This window comes from Misgurnus anguillicaudatus, chromosome 3 (assembly GCF_027580225.2).
Source record: "Misgurnus anguillicaudatus chromosome 3, ASM2758022v2, whole genome shotgun sequence".
Taxonomy (NCBI): Eukaryota; Metazoa; Chordata; class Actinopteri; order Cypriniformes; family Cobitidae; genus Misgurnus; species Misgurnus anguillicaudatus.
Genome location: NC_073339.2, coordinates 16,748,874 through 16,769,540, shown reverse-complemented (window position 1 = coordinate 16,769,540; position 20,667 = coordinate 16,748,874). Strand labels below are relative to the sequence as shown.

Here is a 20,667-nt window from a genome sequence, read left to right as displayed (position 1 = left end):
ATACAGGTGAATTCTATGGAGGTAGAGCTTGAAGCATCGAGTCCACCATCACTGCCCCCCAAAAAGGGAAGATATGTTCGCTTAGAAAGGTGAGATATGCTATAATTTACATTTTATTTACACTTTTAAAATGACTGGGTTATTTTTAACCCATACTGGGACTTGGACAGAACACATGTTGGGTTAAAAATGACCCAATGTTGGGTTGTTGTTGTTATCCAACCATGGGTTACATAAAACCGTAACCCAGCAGTTGGGTTAAAACAACCCAGCATTGGGTCAGTTTATACCCATATGTGTGTTCTGTCCAATATGTACCCAGCATGGGTTAAAAATAACCCAGCCCTTTCTAGAATGTAGATGTAATAATTGAAGAGTTTGGTTCCAAAACACAATAAACGCCATAAAAAATTAGTTACAGCCAAAATCTGTATAGCTGCTCAATATAAAAAAATCTTTATTTTATGCAAAATCCGATATCTGTCACCTTTTCTCCTTTTTTTCAAACAACATTCTACAGATTGCAATAAATCCGCTTAACCAATCAAAGCGCACCATTCAACGCATTGTAAACAACAATGGTGACGCGTTTGAAAACACACACAATCCTAGTTTTCATGATCTACTTTGTACTTCATGATCAACAAACAAACAAAAACAAAATAATACTTCTGATGGCATGTCAAAAAAGTTCAGCGACGACGTCCAAAGGATGACAGCAGCAATGACAGTGTTCTTAATATGACAAAGTAGTGTTTTGATTAATGCCATTAATGTTTTTTTATCAGTGTATACCACTAGTCAGCTAAATGAATATAACATGGCAAAGATTAATGCAAATTTATATATTGATTCAATAGATTTATAGCATTTTGAAAAATAACTTCTCATGGATTTATTGCATTTTGCGAAGAAAAAAAAAACAGTTTTATAATAAATCTTTGAAAATCAAATTATGGATTTAAATTTTTATGTTCTTATAACCTAAAGATGCTAAGTAAGAGTTTGTAACAGAAAATAGTGGTTTTCATCTTGTCACTTTCTTGCTATAAAAAAACAGTTTTTTACCGAAGTTAGTCAAAATGGATTTATTGCATTTTGAAACCAAACTCTTCATTTGTAGCTTATCCCAGAAGGCCATTTGCTATGGGTTCCATATGGAATAGGTTTTCGGAAAAGCCATTTTAAACAACATGCGTCATATATAGATGTGCCTCAAATTTTTGAAATCATTGACTGACAGTATAATGTATAAGAGTTCCTTTACAGTAATGCTAACCACAGAATGACTTAAATCAAAAAGTCCTGCACCCCATCTGATAGTTTAACAAATTCATTTCATTTTTGCAGCCTTACACTCGTCTTATTTCTAGTTCTGTCACATTCCTTTTAAACATGTGACAGTGCTGGTTAAAAATAAACACGCATGTAGTGTCATGCTGCAACAGGTTACTCCTAAAAATTGCACAGATAAGGCCACAGTTTATTACAATCAACTGTATCAAGTGTACAATTTATTACAAGTGTATAATACTTATTTACTTATCCCCAAATAACAAAGAGCTTTGTTATTAATAATAAATTTTTCTGATACAAGAACGCTTATTTTTAAAAGAGCAGCCTTGGTCATTATAGTCAGTATAGTCTAGATTTTTTGCATGTATGTAAACATACGCGCACAGTCGAACACACACGGTCTTGCAAAGAATAGATTATTTGACTCATACGTGTACTTAGACAAAATGCAATGCATCTCCTGGGCTACATACTACATTTTACTGTAGGTGCATGCACAAAAAAATCTAGCGGTACGCCTGCACACAGAATTGAATTTTACTGTAACAGCTCGCTTGATGTCAAAACTGTTTAAAATTAATTAAATATGTTTGGTCTTTTGCTAAAGAACATTTACCCTGAAGGACTTCAAACTTGACTTTGAACCAATCAACTTAATGGATGAAATATTCACGGGCGAAGAGTGGTTGCCTTTCCTGCCCAGCAAAACCAGTCAAACGGACCAAGACTCTGGCGATAAAGCAGTGGTAGATAATATGAACCGTCCAGAAGAATATGCCCAGATCCATGTTTCCCAGCCGACAACAAAACAGAACCAACCAGAGGACAATCGGTTAGACAAGAAACAACACATTAATAATACCGAGGAGACCATTAGCGAACTTGACAGTGTAACAAAAGTCAACAATAACATCTATGCTAAAGAAGTAGAGTCAGATGGAGACATCATTGCGATTCCTAAAGCTCTCCTAATAAATCCTGCAAAACAACAGGTGGTATGTGGGATATTCCAGTCTGGTGATGTCTTTGACTGTAGGGGCAAGTACGTGATTCCTAAACATGACTTTCTGTTGATGAAAAGGAAGTCAGAGGATGTTTCTTTTGACTTTTCAGCTGTTCAGGTAAGACTATTTAAGAATAAGAATTTTTTACATTGCTAATTATGTTCGTGAACACATGCAATTGTTGCATTTATTAGATAATCCACGCAAGCCTCCTCGCCCACTTGTCCTCGCAGGGTCACAGGAGGGTGGTGCCTATTAACATGCAAATGTATTATTATTATTATTATTATTATTATTATTATTATTATTATTATTAGTAGTAGTAGTAGTAGTAGTAGTAGTAGTAGTAGTAGTAGTAGTAGTAGTAGTAGTAGTAGTATTATCGCCCTGTTAAAAATAGCATATACCAGCTTAACATAAAGTCTCCTATTGGTCCTGACTGGTTTATGATGGTTGATCCAGGTGGACCAGCTTTGTCCAACTGGTCAACCATCATGGTTTTCTTATTTCCTATTACATGCTGACCAAAGAAATCTAGCTGGTTAAGTTAATTAAGAAACCTGGTTAGGTCACGTTAAAGGTCATCACGTTAAAGGTCACCAGCAGGGTGAATTCAATCTCTTAGGGTCTGTTTCCCAGACAGGGCTTATCCTAGTCCCAGACTAAAATGCACGTTTGGCTGCTTGAATTTCAAAACATTTGAACATATATCAGTACCATTGTTTTGTCTCAAGATGCACACCAGTGTTGTTTTTTGTAAGGTTTGTTTGTAAAAACTACTTAAATAACTAAGGCTTAGTCCTGAAATCAACTTAAACCCTATCCGGAAAACCGCCCTATAAAATTTTAAATCATTTGCATGCATGCTTTGGACAAACCTTAACTATGCAGTTTTTTTTCCAAAAGAGTTATCTTTTACTTTATATCATAAAAGGTGTTAGTAAAATGGATACCCTGTAAGTATAATGCAATGTAAGGCATACATAATTGTAAGAAATTTGATCAAAGATAAAATTCTCTTATGTCAAGTCATCCGGATTGCTGGACAACTCTGCCCTCAAGAGTCGAATCCGTTTAAGCAAAAAGAGACCCCACCGGCCTCCCAAGAAACACAGAAAATGTAAGATAAGCACAGTCTACATGAGAACAAATATTGTATATAAAGCAGTTCTCAAACATGTTTGATTTTCTCCTTGTCTCTCACAGTAAAGCCGGACTTCAAGTTCTATAAGATTCCCTCCGTGTACCTGAAAGAATCCATCAGTGATTCCTCATCTATTGACTATATGCCCATATCCATGTCTTCTCCTCTGCTTTCAAATCCATGCCCAGCTAAGTGCTGACCAGCTACTACTACTCTGCAGTGTTTTCAGGTCTACAATCATTCGTTTAATTCTCTGTGATTTTTCCGTTTTCATGCTTTTTCCACTTCCGTCGTAGATTAATACAAAGCTGATTCATTAAAATTTAAAGGATTTATTCAGATTTACAGTCTAAAAAGATGTTTGCATTTGAAGTTGAGTTGAGGTTGATTTGAAAAGATAAAGGAAGTTGAAGTGTAATAACTGTTGTTATATATTAAACTAACATTGCTGGAAAAAGTGACATAGTATCTTCAATACAGTAATACAATCAGACAAAAAATGAACTGGCACAGTCATTTTTATTGCAATAGTAAAAGTCTTTATTATGATTTTAAAGTATGATTTGAAGAAATGTTTTTATTTTTGTAAATTTTTTTGTTGATGCAGAGAAGAAAACATTTACGCTGGATGTTTTATGGGGTGATAAATCGTCTCAGTACTCATCCACGATGCTCTTGCCTTTGAAGGCACATATGTAGTTTTTTTTGCTGTTGCAAGTGTAATCATTCCATCTGCCATTGTCTGAAAATGTGTGAGAGAGAGAGAGAGTGAAATTGAGAAAAGAGATCACTGACCCTTTTTTGTGCCTAATAATAAACTAAACATTTATCACTATGAAATATGAATAAAATAAAATTGTGAAGTTAATTTTTTATGCATTTGCATTTTCTGTAAATAATAATTTGTGACCCGGCTTGTGAAAACTAGGTGTAACAATACATCTATATGGATCGATACATCGATTTTATTTCTAATGATCCGATGCATCGATGCCACATACCTTTACCTTTATTTTGACACTCTCCAATGTCTACCAATGTCTTTTAACACATTGTGTGTAATTTTAACACATTATGTGTAATTTTAACACATTTTGTGTCATTTTCTGTTGAATTTGTGTTAAAATAAAACACAAGTTGTGTTAAAAGTAACACAAAATGTGTTGTTTTAATAATAACACAGAGATGGGTGGATTCTGGGACAACGCATTTAGTGTGTTGTCCCAGAATCAACACTAATGTGTTGTTTTTAACACATCCGTTCTAAGATTGCACGTCTTCATTCCTGGATGTAACATCCATCTACACATTTCCGGCAAAGTGTGAAAGTGAATGCGATGCAGCAACAAAGCGGTTGTAGCAGCGAAAGAGATAGAAGACGAGCATGTGTTTAGCACTGCAGGTGATATTGTCCATGCAAAGCGCAGTGTCCTCTCTCCTGAACATGTTTATCTACCGAGCCCCTGGGGTGACATTGAAGTAGAGAAAATCTAAAGTTTGGTTTCATGTGCTCACGTGAAACTTTCATGTGCTCACTCGAAACCTTCATGTGCAGCATTTTTAAAAAAGTTTAGTTTCACATGCGCACACGATATTTTCACGTGCGCACACGAAAGTTTCACGTGAGCACGCAATAGTGTATGTGCGCACGCGAAACTAAACTTTATTAAATTTTTGCTCCATGTCCCCTTAGGGGCTCCGTATTTATCAGTTCATTTTTTTTATAAAATCTCTTAAAGAGGTCACTGCAGCACTTGTTTGACTGTTAGATCTGATGTTGTGTGACCGATCAAATGCTTCAGTTTAACAGCTTTATTTTTTATATTCATTTATTTTATAATTTAATATTTTTTTTATAAAACTACCTTAGTGATTGTCACTATTGCACATTTTGGCGCGAAATACTAAAAGACATGGGGCCCTAATTTAACGATCTAAGCGCATTGTCTAAAACGCATGGCGCATGGTCTGAGCAGGGCCTGTCCGATTCCACTTTTGCTAATTTAACGACGGGAAAAATTGTTTATGCGCCAAGCGCACAGCATAAAAGGGTTGTTCCTATTCTCGTAATGGGTAATGGGTGTTTCGGGCGTAACGTTCAATAAACCAATCTCAGTCTCAGCTCTCACCCCATTTTAAAAGCCAGTTGCGCTGGCGCCATGCCGATTTCCTATTTAGATGGCGGAATTCGTAAACTGAATAACCACAGAGATTGTGCCAATTTTAAAGAGTTTAATTAAATGTTCATGTTATAAATTCATCCTGCATAATGTAAAGTGAAAATATAACCTTTATTTAATATTGACTCACTAAGACCATTTCTAAACCTTTGATGCTCCTAATATCCTACCGAGTCTCACAAGGTTTTGTGATATAGTCACGTGGTTTTTTGTTCTTTTTTCGTGATATTATCACGAGTTTCCGCGTTTTTCGTGATCGTTTAACGAATTCCTGTTTTTGTGTGATTATCACGTATTGGTTGCTCAGCTGCTTTTTCCTATTTTTAAACCATTGTTGCTTCGGTTTAGGGTTAGATTTGGTGCTTGCATTACAATGTCACTTTATATATTGGTTTATACTATTTTTTTCTGATTTCTTTTTTTATATGTCGCCTGGCGTTAGGGTTTAGACTAGAGTTGGGTTTGGGTAGAGATGTAATTTTATGTAAATCGAACCCTAAACCGAAGCGACAGTGGTAAGAAAATGGGACAAAAGAGTAACCAATGCGTGATAATTGGAATTTATTAGACTATATAACGAAATTTCTTTAGACTGAATTTCACAAACAGGGTCACATTTACAAACTAATCTGGCTCCGTTTAACACTGAATTTCTTCACCCTTCCCCTCTTACCTTTCCAGTTCATCTCCACGCATTCTTCTCTTCTTGAATAGATGTTACTGGGCTCTCCGGGTGTCCAAGCATCATAGTCCCAGAAGGAACCATCCGTCCAAAGAAATTTACCAGTCTGAAAGAGTGAAAGAAAGATTATTCTGCATGTTTTATAATGAATAAACTGGGATAATAATTTGAAACATTAAATATTTTCTTTCTCCTCACTTCTGAACCTTCATGCATGTCTGAAATTTTTACCTGAAATAATTCATATCCCCCGAGCCAGATGCGCAACTTTGGGTTCATCTTCTTCACAATGGAGAGCAAGTCATTATTAGCCCCAGCATTGTGCACTGACACCAGGTGTCCACCGGGGGCTGTTCTTCTACAGTTGTACTGTGTATGAAAACAGAAATAACTAAAATAGTTATTTAAACTAAAGAGAATAATAAATGAAATCATTTGCAGAATAAAAGTGTTACCTCTGCGTCAGTGAAGTTTAGAGGTTTCTTGAAGTATTTGACGCAGTACTTTTCCACTTTGAACCAATCATTAAAACCATCCACGTTACATGGTTTAGGTAGACGATGAAACGCTGTGAGATTCACATGGGCTGCAGTATCGCCTAAATGACAGAATTACACCTATGACTGTTTGCTTCTGTTTCTAGCAGTGGCAGCCGTGACTTCTGGCGCAAATTCAAAATATGTGTTTGGAGTGTCATGTGTGTTGCTCGTCATGTGTTCTTGTCAAAATACATGCCTAATGCACACACATCGAAAGGGTTATCATAAACCCTTTGGACCTGTCTGCAGCAAACACATATTTTTGGCATGATGCACATGGTTCACCTGACATGCCGAACACATTTTGACATGACAAGCCACACACATGATGGGCTAAATACATGTTGTGACGATCTCCGCATCGTGTGCCCTCGAGAAAGAAGTCACCGGCCGCTACAGTTTTCTAGGGTTCATATCATCACCTTTTTTTTTAAATGAGTATAAACATTAAAATACAAATAAAAAGTACCTTTCTCCATTGTTAAGACATAACCACTGTCCCAAAGAAGTGCCAGCAGCAACAAGCTAAGAGATTTTGTTCCCCTTTTATACTGTGGAAGAAAAAATTTAATCATGCTTGCTCAAGTAGATCCTTCTTTTTAGATAATGTACTGTCACTGTTCTTTGTTTTTTATTATTTCTGCCACACCACAGAGTTTGCAGTGATACCACTGTTACAGATTTACTCAATCTTACATTTCTAGTAATTATATGAGATATAATGCAATTCCAAATGCATTTAAACATAAAATGTTTTTTTTTTATTACATTTTAACAGAAGTTGTTTAAAAGAGACAGGTTCGGATGCCAGGTCATTACATCAAAATAAATCTAATTATTTTCTAGATTCAAGGAATGTATTTGTCAGAAAATGACTTACCATTGCAACTCTTTCAGGTTTGTCCTCCTTTTTTCTTCCTTACTGTACCATTTGCATTTGCCTTACCTTATACCACCTATTTTATACAGTTTTATTTATTAACAACTCCTCCCTTTTCTCTGAATCAATCACACTATCTTTAGGAGATAGAAATGTTTTTAACAGTGTTTATCACACTTTTTTTCACAGTAGCCTACACAAAAAATACTTAATACAAATACTTAATAACATTAAATACAAATTATTAATACAAATAAGACCAATATAACAAATGAGTGGTGTCAATTATTTTGTCCCCGTAAATAGCACTGAATGAGCTTTAATAAGGATGTCCAGGGGCCTGTACCATGAAAATGGTTAAACAAACTCAGGTTTAACATACCTCTCATTTCAGGGTTAACATACTAAGAGTTTTTTTCACTTAACCTCCTTTCTGAAACGTGCCCCATGTGAGGTGTCTTATTGTAAGCATTTAATAATTTTTTTGGTTAGTATTTTTTTTAATACTACTCGTCTCAGTTTGATCAGTTTTCAATTTAATTTATAAAGTTAAGGTCTTATCCAGTGATCTCATGTGGCCTTTTTATCTTAACATATTTCACAATGTCAGACAACTAGAAAGTGCTTATTTATTTATTTTGAAGCCTTTACTTAAAAAGAACAAATAACCGGATTTCTATATCACACTAGGATTAGATGCAGATGCTTGTCCCTTTAAAACTCCACTTGACATTTGAAAAAAAAGCTAAATAAACGCCTTCACACTAACTAACAGACTACATTGTTCAAAGTTTTTTAGTTTGTGCTTATTTGATTGTCACATTTACATAATCCATATATAAAAGAATCTATTTTCACGAAAGATTAAGAGGCCTTAGATGCTAAAGATTTTATCAGTATTTTAACACAGTGAATATATTGTCACCTTATGCATGATACCACATCCTTCATCATCTATACAACTCCCCCTTCTTTTCTCACAGTTCTTACATCTGAACCTTACATTTTACTGCTTTCATTGTTTATCTCGTCTTCATCACACCTCATAAAATACAAATCTTGTATTTGGCAAACATTTTAATCCAAAGTGACTTGCTGTGTACATTTTATCAATATGTAAGCCTATGTGTTCCCTGAAAGTGAACCTATATCCTTGGTGTTCAAAAGCAGCATGCTCTACTAGATAATCTACAGGAGCGCAATGATATCATAATAGATATCTGTATGACATTAGGCTGTGTCTTCATTACAACCATCATAGTCTTGTTTGTAATTTATCACTTTTCTTTTTTTTCAATATGAGGAATATGGGAGTGTGATGTCACAATTTACCCTACATGTTTATGATAGGGCTAGGCTGAATATTTTTGCCCATTTTGTATTCTTATCTTGTCCACAACCTGATACATAAGCATCCAGAAACCTATGCCGAAAAGCAAACTAAAGTGTTTGCCCCATGTTTGTATTATGCTTCATCTGCTAAAAATGAATGTAAATGAGTGCTAAATAGCACTTAAAGCTCGTAATCATGGGAGAACTATTTTTAGTGCTATATAGCACCTATAAAGCACATATGAAGAACCATTGGGGGGTGATATTACACCACTATAGCATCAGTTATGGTTCTATATAGCACAATATGATGGCACTTAAATGGTTCCCTTATGATTACGAGACAGTAAATTACTTCTAGTGCTATTTAGCACCGTTTGTTTTTAGTGACAGCTGCATGTATGATTTAAAAAACTAACAATGTCTACAAAGGTGTCAAAAATGCATTGGTCCCCAGTGCTTCTATCAACCTAGAAAATATGAAAACAATTAACCCAGTAACTTAGTTTTGGTAAACCATTCTATGAAAAAATAGAGAAGTTGTGGTTTAAAATTGCTTATTTTGAATAGGTTCGCTAGATAAGACCCCTTTGTCTTGTTTGGGATCGTTTAAAGCCTTTTGAAGCTACGCTGAAACTGCAGTATTAATATGCATTGAAGCTGTCAACTGTTGGGGTCCAACAAAGTTTACTAAAATGACAAAAATTATGGAATGTTTTCCTCAAAAAAACTAATTTCTTCTTGACTGAACAAAGAAAGACATCAACATTTTGGATGACATGGAGTAAATTATTGTGATTTCTTTATGACAGTCCACTTTAAGTGCAAAAATGATCCAGAAATGGTTTTACATGTCCATTAACAACTCTAGGATTTGCCCTTAAAATTAAATCTATTTTTACCTTATTTAAATGAATAATAATGTTGGGGGTCTGCTCTGATATCCCGGGCATATTGTAATCTTATTGTGAACCTCCTGGGAGTGTTTCATTAATCTTCCACTGGTAGTTATGGCTGATAGACTAAAACAGGGCGTGCATGCTGTGACTCGACTAGAGACTGTAAAAAATATGGAAGTAGTGTCCGTGACGTCACCCATTGGTTTGTGAAGAGCATTTATGAAGCTTAAAGTTGGCGTTGCCTGCTGTTGCCATCTTGGCCGCACGTCACCGCGCATCACTCGCGAATAACCAAAAAAGGGTAAAGAGGCGGGACATGAGTGAAGCTGAGGTGGCTGATTGCTGAAACCACGTAGCTCGATTCTAGTTATAACAGTGGCTCTTCAACCATGGCCACACCCTTAATTATGCAGAAATTTAAGGCTTCATATAATTTAAACGGATGAGTTACAAAATAATTCACCCCCACTCATAGTTGTTATGAAGGGCAAAATTAGGTTTCAGCAGTGACAATGTCACAGGGTGACGATCTTTTGGGCGGAACCAAAAATTGGGAAGTTTGGTTCCGCCCGGATGTTTCCGCCCGGACCGGGAAGAGAAAACACCGGACATCCGGTAGCATCGCGAGGGCTGTAATCAGCCAAACTACGTGCAGCTGTGAGTTGTTAAGAGGAGCGCCGGGTGATTGGAAGATGGCAGCACCCAGAAAAGTATTTAAGAGCAGTTTAAACCACAGTTTGTGTTCATGTTGTTGGTGTTGCCGGTGTGTATTGAAGCGCTGAGTTGGGCTCGCCTAATACGCTTATTGATCGCTGTACTTGCTCTCTCGTCTCGTGTCGTGGATTTATGTTGATGGAGATACCGAAGACCTTATAAGTTGAAGAGCAAACGGATATTGGCATTCGGAGGAGAGAAACAAAGGAAGAAGAAACGTACCGTTGTGAGTATACACCTGTGGAAAAGTGGTGTTGGCGACTGGAAACCGCCCTGTCTGTGTATCTGGAGTAATTGCAGTGTGAAATTAACATCGAGGAACGTGAGACGAGGAAAGTGCAGCAGTCGTGAGTAACAAAACCCATTTATGGAAATGTATTGCATGTACTTGACCTGTATATCTTTTTGAGTGTCTCCAAGAGAGAGCGGGTAGCCCTACCCCTGAGTCAGTGTGGTGGGTGAGCCGAAAGATCCTTGTATGAAACAGCTACAGTGACGAAAACAAGCACTAGGCCGTGTTATCATCACCGTATTCTCGCCCAGAGCGAAGTGAAGGAAGACGGGCGTCTGTTATGTGCACTGAGCGTGGTGGGTGAGTCTTTGGATGTAGAAATTTTCACTTTGAAGTGGTGCTGTGTAATGCCGTGTATTGCAGTGAGATTGCTGTGTCTTGTCAGACGTACCCCCGCCTCCATTCACTCGTCCTGGGACGACGAAGAGGAAAGCAGTTCTAGAGCAAACTTGTACATGATTATGCTGTGAGTGTGTTTCAGTCTTGAATAACGGAGTGGCATCCTGGAGTGTTTTCGCAGCCGAACGCTTGGCGGACTTGTGTTTGGGAGTGGCGGTGAAGAACTGTGCAATTGGCGGTGTGTAAGTATTACAAATAATATTGCTACCTTACCTGTGTAAATTTCATCGTCGCAGAGCTAGAGGCGAAGGAGATCCGCCGCCCCGAGGTCTCTACGAAGGGGCGCCCCGGTCCAGTTTCGATCGCCCAACGGGTACCGAGGAAAGGGCAGCGCTCGACCCGGTGCGACGGCGTGACGTTCTCGCCCCTCTGCAGACCAACGAGCTCGCCGAGAGGGTTTGGTCCCCGGCGTCACATAGAAACCACTGTCCAGTTGACACACTGCGTAAGCCAGCTATCGTAAGTCCGCCACCCTGTAAAGTGCATAATAACCTGCTAAGTCTGCCGATCAACAGAGACGAGGAGTGTGTTGTGTAAATCAAGCTGTGAAGGGAAAACCACACTTAACAAGAGCCGCAGCCGGCGAAGAGGTGAGAGCACCATTTGAGAGCGATTCAAAGTATACTTGTGGCCCAGTTGCCGTCCGTGGAGAGAGAGAGCCAACATGAGCGCTAAGATACCGAGCTGTGAAGAGAACCACATTTACCAAGAAGCTGTAGCCAGCGAAGAGGTGAGAGAATCATTGAGATCGATTCACTGTGTCTTTGTGTCCCAGCTGTCGTCTGTGGAGGAAGAGAGAGAACAAGCGTGAGCGCTAAGGAAACGAGCTGTGAAGGAAACCCATACTTACCAAGAAGCTGTAGTCGGCGAAGAGGTGAGAGAACCCTTTGAGATCGATCCACTGTGCCCTTGTGTCCCAGCTGCGGTCTGTGGAGAGGGAGAGAACAGGAGTGAGCATTGAGAGCACGAGCCGTGAGAGAAACTGCACTTACCAAGGGCTGTAGCCAGCAAAGAGGTGAGGGCCTGTTCGTCTGATTTAATTGTGTCCTTTGTGTCCCAGCCACTGCCTGTGGAGAGAGGCGAAGAAAGGGGAGTGAGTCGACAACAAGAAGCTGTGTGAGATAAGCGGTGAAGTGCCATGAGCAACATACAGGTACACGGACAGGAAAAAGCCAATACCAACATTGATTGTAATTTGTTCTGCCTCCAGGAAGGAAGAGGAGTGCGCCGCGGGTAGAAGGAACCAGAGGCGGGAGCCTTTCCTCGACGTGACCCCCCACCCTCTGTCACTCACTCGGCCGTGGCCCCCCTGGAGGGCAGAGCCTGACATTAGTTTTAATTCCCCTTTCCCCAAGTCCCAGTACATTTTAAATATTTAAATAAATAAAGAATATTTTTATACTTACCTGTCCTCGTTGTTGTCTGGTCATTGGGTTGGTTTTGGGGACCTCCTCGAGGTGGAAGTTGAGAAGGGGCGTGGCTTAACAACTAGCAGCCAGCCCCTGGCTTGTGACAACAACATAAACAAGCGGCTTTCGTGGTCAATACGTAACTTCTGGTAAACACCGCTAAGAATAAATAACAACAAAGTACTTTAAACGTAGTTTATTTATATAACAAGCAAAATAAACGACACATAGATTACTCAGGAAACCAAAACATTTGTTATTTTCAACAAGGTATTTGTTCGAGAGTTTAGTTTAGCAACTAGTCAGACCTTTAAAAAACTGAAACAGGAAGTAAAGTTCGGATCCAGACGCGTATCGCTTCACCGCACGTGCGTCTGATGAAATCGACCAAAAACATTTTTTGGACATGGCTGTAAACATATTTTTTACTGTAAAGCTGGGCATTTTAACATGGGAGTCTATGGGAATTGACTGTCTTTTGGAGCCTGCCTCAAGCGGCCAGTCAATGAATTGCAGTTTATGTCACTTTCGTATTGGCTTCATCAGAGGGGCTGTTTACACTTGGTATTAAGATGTGTTTTCATTGAACGGATCACAAGTGGAAGAGAGAGACACATTACATTTACACCTGGTATTTAAAGCCGTCTCTTATTTGTCCACTTTCGACCGCTTCTGTGCTGAATACTATGAGGGGGTGGTCTGTGAGACGGTGGGCGAGTCTCTCTGCTGTCATTCAAACCCGAGCGGGAGTAATTATGAGTTTATATGGACGCGAACAAATATTATGTTGGAGTGCACTGCTTGTTTAGCAAGTAAACATGCTGCACAGTGTTTTGTACATGAGTATGTAAGAGCTTTCTTTGAATTTTCAGCGCAATTGATGAAATAGGATCGCGCAACTTTCACACGCTTTCAAAACGAAACTACGGAGATCAGCCGCTTAGTTTTATCAATAAAAGGCTAAACATAGCGCTGTTCACCGAATGTTCACCCCAGAAGTCAAAAAAGACGTAAAACTTGTGTTTAATACCTCAGATTAGATAAATGGGCGGAGAGAAGGCGGTCGCGTGTGGCTGTTCGAACGCATTCAACCACATGTGCGTTCCGCAACTTCGAAGCCATCCAATCGAAAGTGGTTTCGACCACCTCTGGATGTGGTTGAAAGTGGTCGAAAGTGGACGAGCTCAAAAAGTTTTGAACAACGTTTACACCTGGCATTAACGTCGTCCACTTGTGATCCGATCGACGAAAACACATGTTAATGCCAAGTGTAAACAGCCTCAGAGAGATTGGAAGGTTGCCCCTTGGACTGGACACAAAAATGGTGGCAATAAAGTACTATGACATCACATGGTCCTAATGGCCTACTATGGCTGCGTCCCAAATGGCGCACTTCATGTGACTTGTGGTCTAATGGACTCACAGTGGTCGCCGCTTGCGTGTGTCCATTAAGTCCACAGACTATATGGGTGTCCGATTTGTCATTTTAGGTTTAAAAAAGCTGCTCATGCACCCTTGATGCAGACTTTTCACAGCAGACTTCTTCCTGACAGTGAAAACGGCATTACATCTCGAAAATGCTTAGGACATAAGAAGACTGGAGTCTTTAGGCTGCCATTTGGGAAAGGGCCTTTATTATTCAAAAGGCTGACCTTATATGATGCATGTAAAGGTAAATCACCTTTATATTGTTATGAAAGTTCCTAATACATGTGATTTTAAAGAGTAACTAAACCCTAAACCAATTTTTTTAGTTAATGATCTGTAAGAATGCGACTTTATTCGTGCTGTTCATTAATTTGAGTAACTTTTTTGACATTTGCGTATAAAGTGTTTCAATGCTACAATATATGGTGTAAAAACGTCTGAGTGCTGCCCTCTTCAGGTTGCACGGTGGCTACTGGAGTTGAATTTTCCTATTGGATGTTGCGGTACCACGTGACCACGCCCCTGGCCTTGTTACGATCTCACCACACCCGTCACTCTAAACATTTTTTTAACCCAGGACTCGGTAACTATAGGACAGAACACATTTCTGGGTTAAAATGACCCAAATAATGGGTTGTTTTAACCCAACTGCTGGGTTATTGTTAAAGCGTAACTAAACCCCTGTTCAGAGCCTGACTCCACCCACTGGCAATATTTGAAAAATGCAAGAAAAGTGGGCAGATCCCAACGGAGATAGAGGGGACGAACCAAGCTCGTACCAAGTGTGTGGTGAGATCGTAACAAGGGCGTGGTGAGCTTGAACCTGCTTACATCACGAGTCATTTTTTGGACCCAACATCCAATAGGAAAATTCAACTGCAGTAGCCACCGTTTAACCTGAAGAGGGCAGCACTCAGACGTTTTTACACCATATATTGTAGTATTGAAACACTTTATATCCAAATGTCAAAAAACATACTAAAATCAATGAACAGCACTAATAAAGCATCATTCTTACAGATCATTAACTAAAAAAAGTTGGTTTAGGGTTTAGTTACTCTTTAATCAAGCATGTTGGGTCACTTTAACCCAGAAATGTGTTCTGTCCTATAGTTACCCAGCCCGGGGTTAAAAACAACCCAATATTTGTGAGTGTTTGTACGAGCTCAGATCATCCCCTCTATCTCAGTTTGGGTCTGCCCACGTTTCTTGCATTTTTCAAATATTGCCAGTGGGTGGAGTCAGGCTCTGACCAGGGGTTTACTAACTCTTTAATCACATGAAATCACTGTGATTTTACTGTTTTAATGCTTTTCCACCTTCATCATAGATTAATACAAAGCTGAAACCAGCTATTAAAAAAACAACAAAAGATTTACTGTCTGTAACTGAGAAAAACACTTAAAGCAACACTAAAGAACTCTGGCTCTTTGCTCCCCCTACAGGTTAGAAGCATAATTGTTCATTACCACGGTCGTAAATACTACAGCATAGCTGGCTCTGATTGGATTGTAGGTCTGCCGTAAAGCAAGTTTTTGTAGTTTTCACTCGAACTACAGGACCACTACCCGACGGTTGGAAACTTCTTTAGTGCGGTTTTGGCCGATAGAGGGCTGCAAAGCGAATGTGAAAGCGCCATTCACCCTGTTTTGTGTATATATAAATTGATTGTGAGGTTGATTTGAAAAGATGGAGGAAGTTGATAGTAACATAACATAACAGGCCTACATTAAAGGGGACATTCCATGAAAATCAGACTTTTTCCATGTTTAAGTGCTATAATCGGGTCCCCAGTGCTTCTACCAACCCAGAAAACATGAAAAATAGCAACCCTGTAACTTTGTTTTGGTAAGGCTCTCTCTGCAAGCATGTGAATAAATAGGTCATGCGGATTTCGCTCCCCCCATGACGTAGGTAAGGGCTCCTAATATAATGATACCGCCCCTTCAACTGCGCTATCCAACCATGAAGCTACCTCGAGTGAGAGTGACCGAGAGAAAGTATGACTGACAGCATGACGCGTTTGTATTCCCTCAAACACAAACAGGAGCCTACAATCTTATAACTTGTAGTTTTAATGTTTCTAAAGATTGAATTAACGTTCTAAAGGATTAACCTGCAAGAGAGAGAGAGAGTGAGTGAGAGAGAGAGAGTAAACGATCGAGAGAGAGAGAGAGAGAGAGAGAGAGAGAGAGAGAGAGAGAGAGAGAGAGAGAGAGAGAGAGCAACGCGACAGTTCGTTTTCAAGTAAGTTATGTTTAATGTGTTTCTCTGAAGTTTATATGAATGAACACGAGGATTAATGCACTGCACGAGACAGAGTAAGAGAACAACGCGTATTCACTATCATACACAATAAGTAAATATGTTGTTTAATGTTTCTCTGAAGTTTCAAAAGAATACGAGGAGTAATAAGATAGATGAGACTGACAGAAACGCGAATGTGTTCAATCACAATAAACTTAAACATGTCATGTGATCTGTTTCTCTAAAGTTTAAGCATTAAACGTGTTGCTTTATTACAGATAATTTAAATGTGCTCGTGTGCTTTGGTCAAAAAGTTTACTTCTGAGTGTTTGTGGAAGTGTAATTTATTGTAACATGCTGAAACTCATTATGCCTGTTTAAAACACTGGCAGCATATGAGACCTAAAAGTCTTTATTTTTATTCCACAATGTTCCCCATCTGCTGATAAACATGTATTTAGTATGCATAAAACAGATGATTGACTTTTTGAACTTGTTCAAATATATAATGCTTAACATCGCTCACTAACTTCTTTCGTGAGAGAATCTTCCTCGATGCTCTGTCATGTCTACAGCGTGAGCGCTTGAGACTCCGCCCACCTGAGCAGCTCGTTTGGATTTAAAGGGATACACACAAAAACGGTGCATTTCTGCTCAGACCCATAAAGTGCCTTTTTTAACATGCCACAATAAATTACCTATATGGTATTTTGAGCTAAAACTTCACATAATATACTCTGGGGACATCAAAGATTTATTTAATATCTTAAAAACGTCTTGTGGAATGTCCCCTTTAACATACTAACACGTGTTACAAACATTATAGAAACAATGACAGTATTCAATCTTCAATACTCAGTGATACGACATCAGACAAAAAAGAAACTCACACAGTAATTTTGATTGCAATAATAAAAGTTTTATTATGGTTTTAAGGTATATAATTAGAAGAAATGTTTTTATTTTTGTACATTTTTTGTTGATGCAGAGGAAAAGAAATTACGCTTAATGTTTTATGGGGTGACAAATCGTCTCAGTCTACTCATCCACAATCCTTTTGGGTTTGAAGGCGCACATGTAGTTTTTTTTGGTTTTACACGAGACATCATTCCATTTGCCATTAACTGAAAATATGAGAGAGAGATAAGAGAGATTACTGATTATTTTGTTCTGTGCCTAATATAAAAAACATGAATGAAGTAAATTGTGAAGTCAATTTGTTTATGCATTTGTATCTTCTGTAAATAATAATTTGTGACGCGGCTTGTGAAAACCAGCTATGTTAAATAATTTCTTCCCTTCTTACTTTTCCAGTTCATCTCAACGCATTCTTCTATGCTGGAGTAGATGTTGCTGGGCTGACCGGGTACCCAAGCATCATAGTCCCAGAAAGAACCATCCATCCATTGAAATTTACCAGTCTGAGAAAGAGAAAGAAAGATATTATACTGTATATGCATCTTTTATAATGAATTAACTGTGATAATAATTTAATACAGCAAATACACCAATCAGCCGTAACATATGACCACCAGCCTAATATTGTGTAGGTCCCCCTTTTGCCACCAAAACTGCCCTGACCTGTCGAGGCATGGACTCCACTAGACCTTTCTATCAGAACCAGTATTCACTTTTTCAGCAATTTCAGGTGCAATACTCATTTTTTTTTGCTTCCGATACATCAACCTTGAGGGGGGACCTACACAATATGGGGCAGGTGGTCATAATGTTATGGCTGATACTTTCTTTCTCCTCACTTCTGAACCTTCACACATTTCTGACATTTTTACCCGAAAAAATTCATACGCCCCGATCCAGATGCGTAAGTCTTTTGGGTTCTTCACTTTCACAATGGAGAGTAAATCATAATTAGCCCTGTAATTGTGCACTGACACCAGATGTCCTCTAGGGACTGTTTTTCTACAGCTGTACTGTGTATGAAATCAGAGAAACACTGATGCATTATACAGTAATAAAAAACGAAAGGTAAGATAATAAGTTAATAATTTGCAGAATAAAAGTGTTACCTCTGCGTCAGTGAAGTTTAGAGGTTTGCTGAAGTATTTGACGCAGTACTTGTCCACTTTGAACCAATCATTATTAAAGCCATCCACGTTACATTTGTAAGGTAGACGATGAAATGCTGTGAGATTCACATGGGCTGTATCGCCTAAAAAACAAAATTACACCTAGACTGTTTGCTTCTGTTTCTAGGGTTCATATCATCACCATTTTTTAATGAATACGAACATTAAATACAAATGAAAAATTACCTCTTTTTATACTTAAGACATAACCACTGTCCCAAAGAAGTGCCAGCAGCATAAAGCAAACAGATTTTGTTCCTCTTTTATACTGTGAAAGAGAAAATGTAACTCCTTTGAATGCTGTTCAGATAATGCACTGTACTTTTTGTATTACTATTTCTGCTATACCAAAGAGTTTGCAGTGATTTGCTCAATCTTACATCTATAGCGATACTAGAAATTAAAGTAATATCTGTGAGTATGAGATATGGAGCCAATTCCAAACTGAAGCTTTAAAGGGTCATCCCAGATAATCAAAAAGATAAGTTCAGATGCCAGGTCATTGTGTTACATCAAAATAAAATAAGTCTAATTATTTTCTAGATGCAAGGAATGTATTTGTCAGAAAATGACTTACCATTGCAACTCTTTCAGGTTTGTCCTCCTTTTCTCTTCTTTACTGTACCATTTGCATTTTTCTCACCTATACCACACGTCTTATACAGTTTATTTATTAACAACTCCTCCCTTTTCTCTGAATCAATCACACTGTCTTTAGGGCATAGACTTGTCTTCTCCACAGTGCCCATCACCCATCACATTTTTTTTACAGTAGCCTACACAAATAATACTGATCAGCATAACAAATGAGAGTTGTAAATTATTTTGTCCTCTGCAAATAAATCAACACTGCAAAAAATGATGTGTTAATTTTTTACACATTGTGTGTGTCATGCCATTTAAGACGTTATTTCATGTTAAAATGAATGAAAGGGCCAACACAAGTTTTTTCCGTTAAAAGTAATTCCGTTACTGTAATTCCATTACTTTTAGCGGTAATGTGTTGTCCCTATATACTAACACACCATCTGTGTTATTATTAATTGTGCCACTCACCACGGTCCTGCGATGTTAGATCAGAAATGTATTGTCTGCAAGTGTTCATTTATCACAAAATAGAGTAACACAAACCAACTCATTTAAATTTCAGTAATTTTAACTGCGTTACTTGATTTAAAAAAATACTTTGTTACGTGCTCATTACCGCAAGTGGGATTACAGTAACGGAATTCCTTTGTAATGCGTTACTCCCATCACTGTTTTTAACACAACTTGTGTTGGCCCTTTCATTTATTTTAACATGAAATAACGCCTTAAATGGCATGACACACAAAATGTGTAAAAAATTAACACATTATTTTTTGCAGTGAATGAATGCACCTACAGAGTTTTATAATAAAGAGTTAAAGCCGCTCTGTGCATTTTCGGCGTTTTTGTCAAACAGCGACCCCTAGAGTTGCTGGAGAATACTTGCAACTGTCGTAATTTCCTCCGAAGACAATGACCAGGTAATGTTTCACAATTTCATACAAATATTAGGCTACTGCATAGTCTACTAAACTACAGATGATGGTAATAGGATAATAAGAAGTTTATTCCAAGTGTAGAGTGCATATAATAATAAAGTACCGCGCTTGCTAGCTTATAACGTTTTTACATCATTGCAGCTAAATCACAAGTAAACAGTCTATAGTCTATGTCTACTGTATCATTGCATTTGTGTTCTTGTAAACATTACAAAATGCCATGACAAAGTTAATTGTGTACATTGCATTATTTCATAACATTGGTCGTTATAATGTCACTATACATGATCATTGCTATTTATCATAATAGTTTCCAAATTGTGCATGTTTACACTATTTACAACCTCTAGGCTTATTTATGTTCTGATAATTATGTGAGATATTGACAACTGTTGTCATGATAATCGCATGACATAATACAAGCAAGCGCAACAACATACAACATAGACTGCAAACCAGTTTACAAATGAGAGATTTACTTACTAGTCCATCAACAAGATCGCCGGATCAGCATCCCATCCAGTGCTGTCTTTTAGCTCACGCCAACGAGGAAAAGCCTGACCGAGTGGGACTCTTGTCCGGTTCCTAACGCGGTCAGATTCTCTTTTC

The 20,667-nt window shown here is 38.2% G+C and overlaps 3 protein-coding genes across 6 annotated transcripts in view; 1 reads left to right on the top strand and 2 right to left on the bottom strand.

Annotated features, from left to right (window-relative positions):
- Positions 1 to 20,667, top strand: part of LOC129444304 (uncharacterized) — a 75,087-nt gene that overhangs the window by 1,540 nt on the left and 52,880 nt on the right. For 2 of the 4 annotated variants that reach the window (XM_073862444.1, XM_055204910.2), the window contains 4 exons: positions 7 to 89; positions 1,904 to 2,417; positions 3,330 to 3,420; positions 3,507 to 3,989. In XM_073862444.1, the coding sequence (XP_073718545.1) occupies positions 7 to 89; positions 1,904 to 2,417; positions 3,330 to 3,420; positions 3,507 to 3,643 (825 nt within the window). In that variant the 3' untranslated portion in view covers positions 3,644 to 3,989. Of the gene's footprint in view, positions 1 to 6; positions 90 to 1,903; positions 2,418 to 3,329; positions 3,421 to 3,506; positions 3,990 to 6,305; positions 6,437 to 20,667 lie in introns of those variants that run through there. The other 2 variants (XM_055204908.2, XM_055204909.2) reach the window with 2 other exon arrangements.
- LOC129444322 (lectin-like) lies at positions 4,046 to 7,823 on the bottom strand. The gene is made up of 6 exons (XM_055204933.2): positions 7,726 to 7,823; positions 7,315 to 7,396; positions 6,762 to 6,904; positions 6,538 to 6,675; positions 6,298 to 6,412; positions 4,046 to 4,186 (listed from the first exon to the last, which is right to left on the bottom strand). The coding sequence occupies exons 1-6, from the start codon at positions 7,726 to 7,728 to the stop codon at positions 4,098 to 4,100; spliced, it is 570 nt and encodes a 189-aa protein (XP_055060908.2). The 5' UTR covers positions 7,729 to 7,823; the 3' UTR covers positions 4,046 to 4,097.
- On the bottom strand, positions 17,343 to 19,274 carry LOC129444321 (C-type lectin APL). The gene is made up of 6 exons (XM_055204931.2): positions 19,110 to 19,274; positions 18,719 to 18,800; positions 18,473 to 18,615; positions 18,236 to 18,376; positions 17,752 to 17,866; positions 17,343 to 17,569 (listed from the first exon to the last, which is right to left on the bottom strand). The coding sequence occupies exons 1-6, from the start codon at positions 19,110 to 19,112 to the stop codon at positions 17,484 to 17,486; spliced, it is 570 nt and encodes a 189-aa protein (XP_055060906.2). The 5' UTR covers positions 19,113 to 19,274; the 3' UTR covers positions 17,343 to 17,483.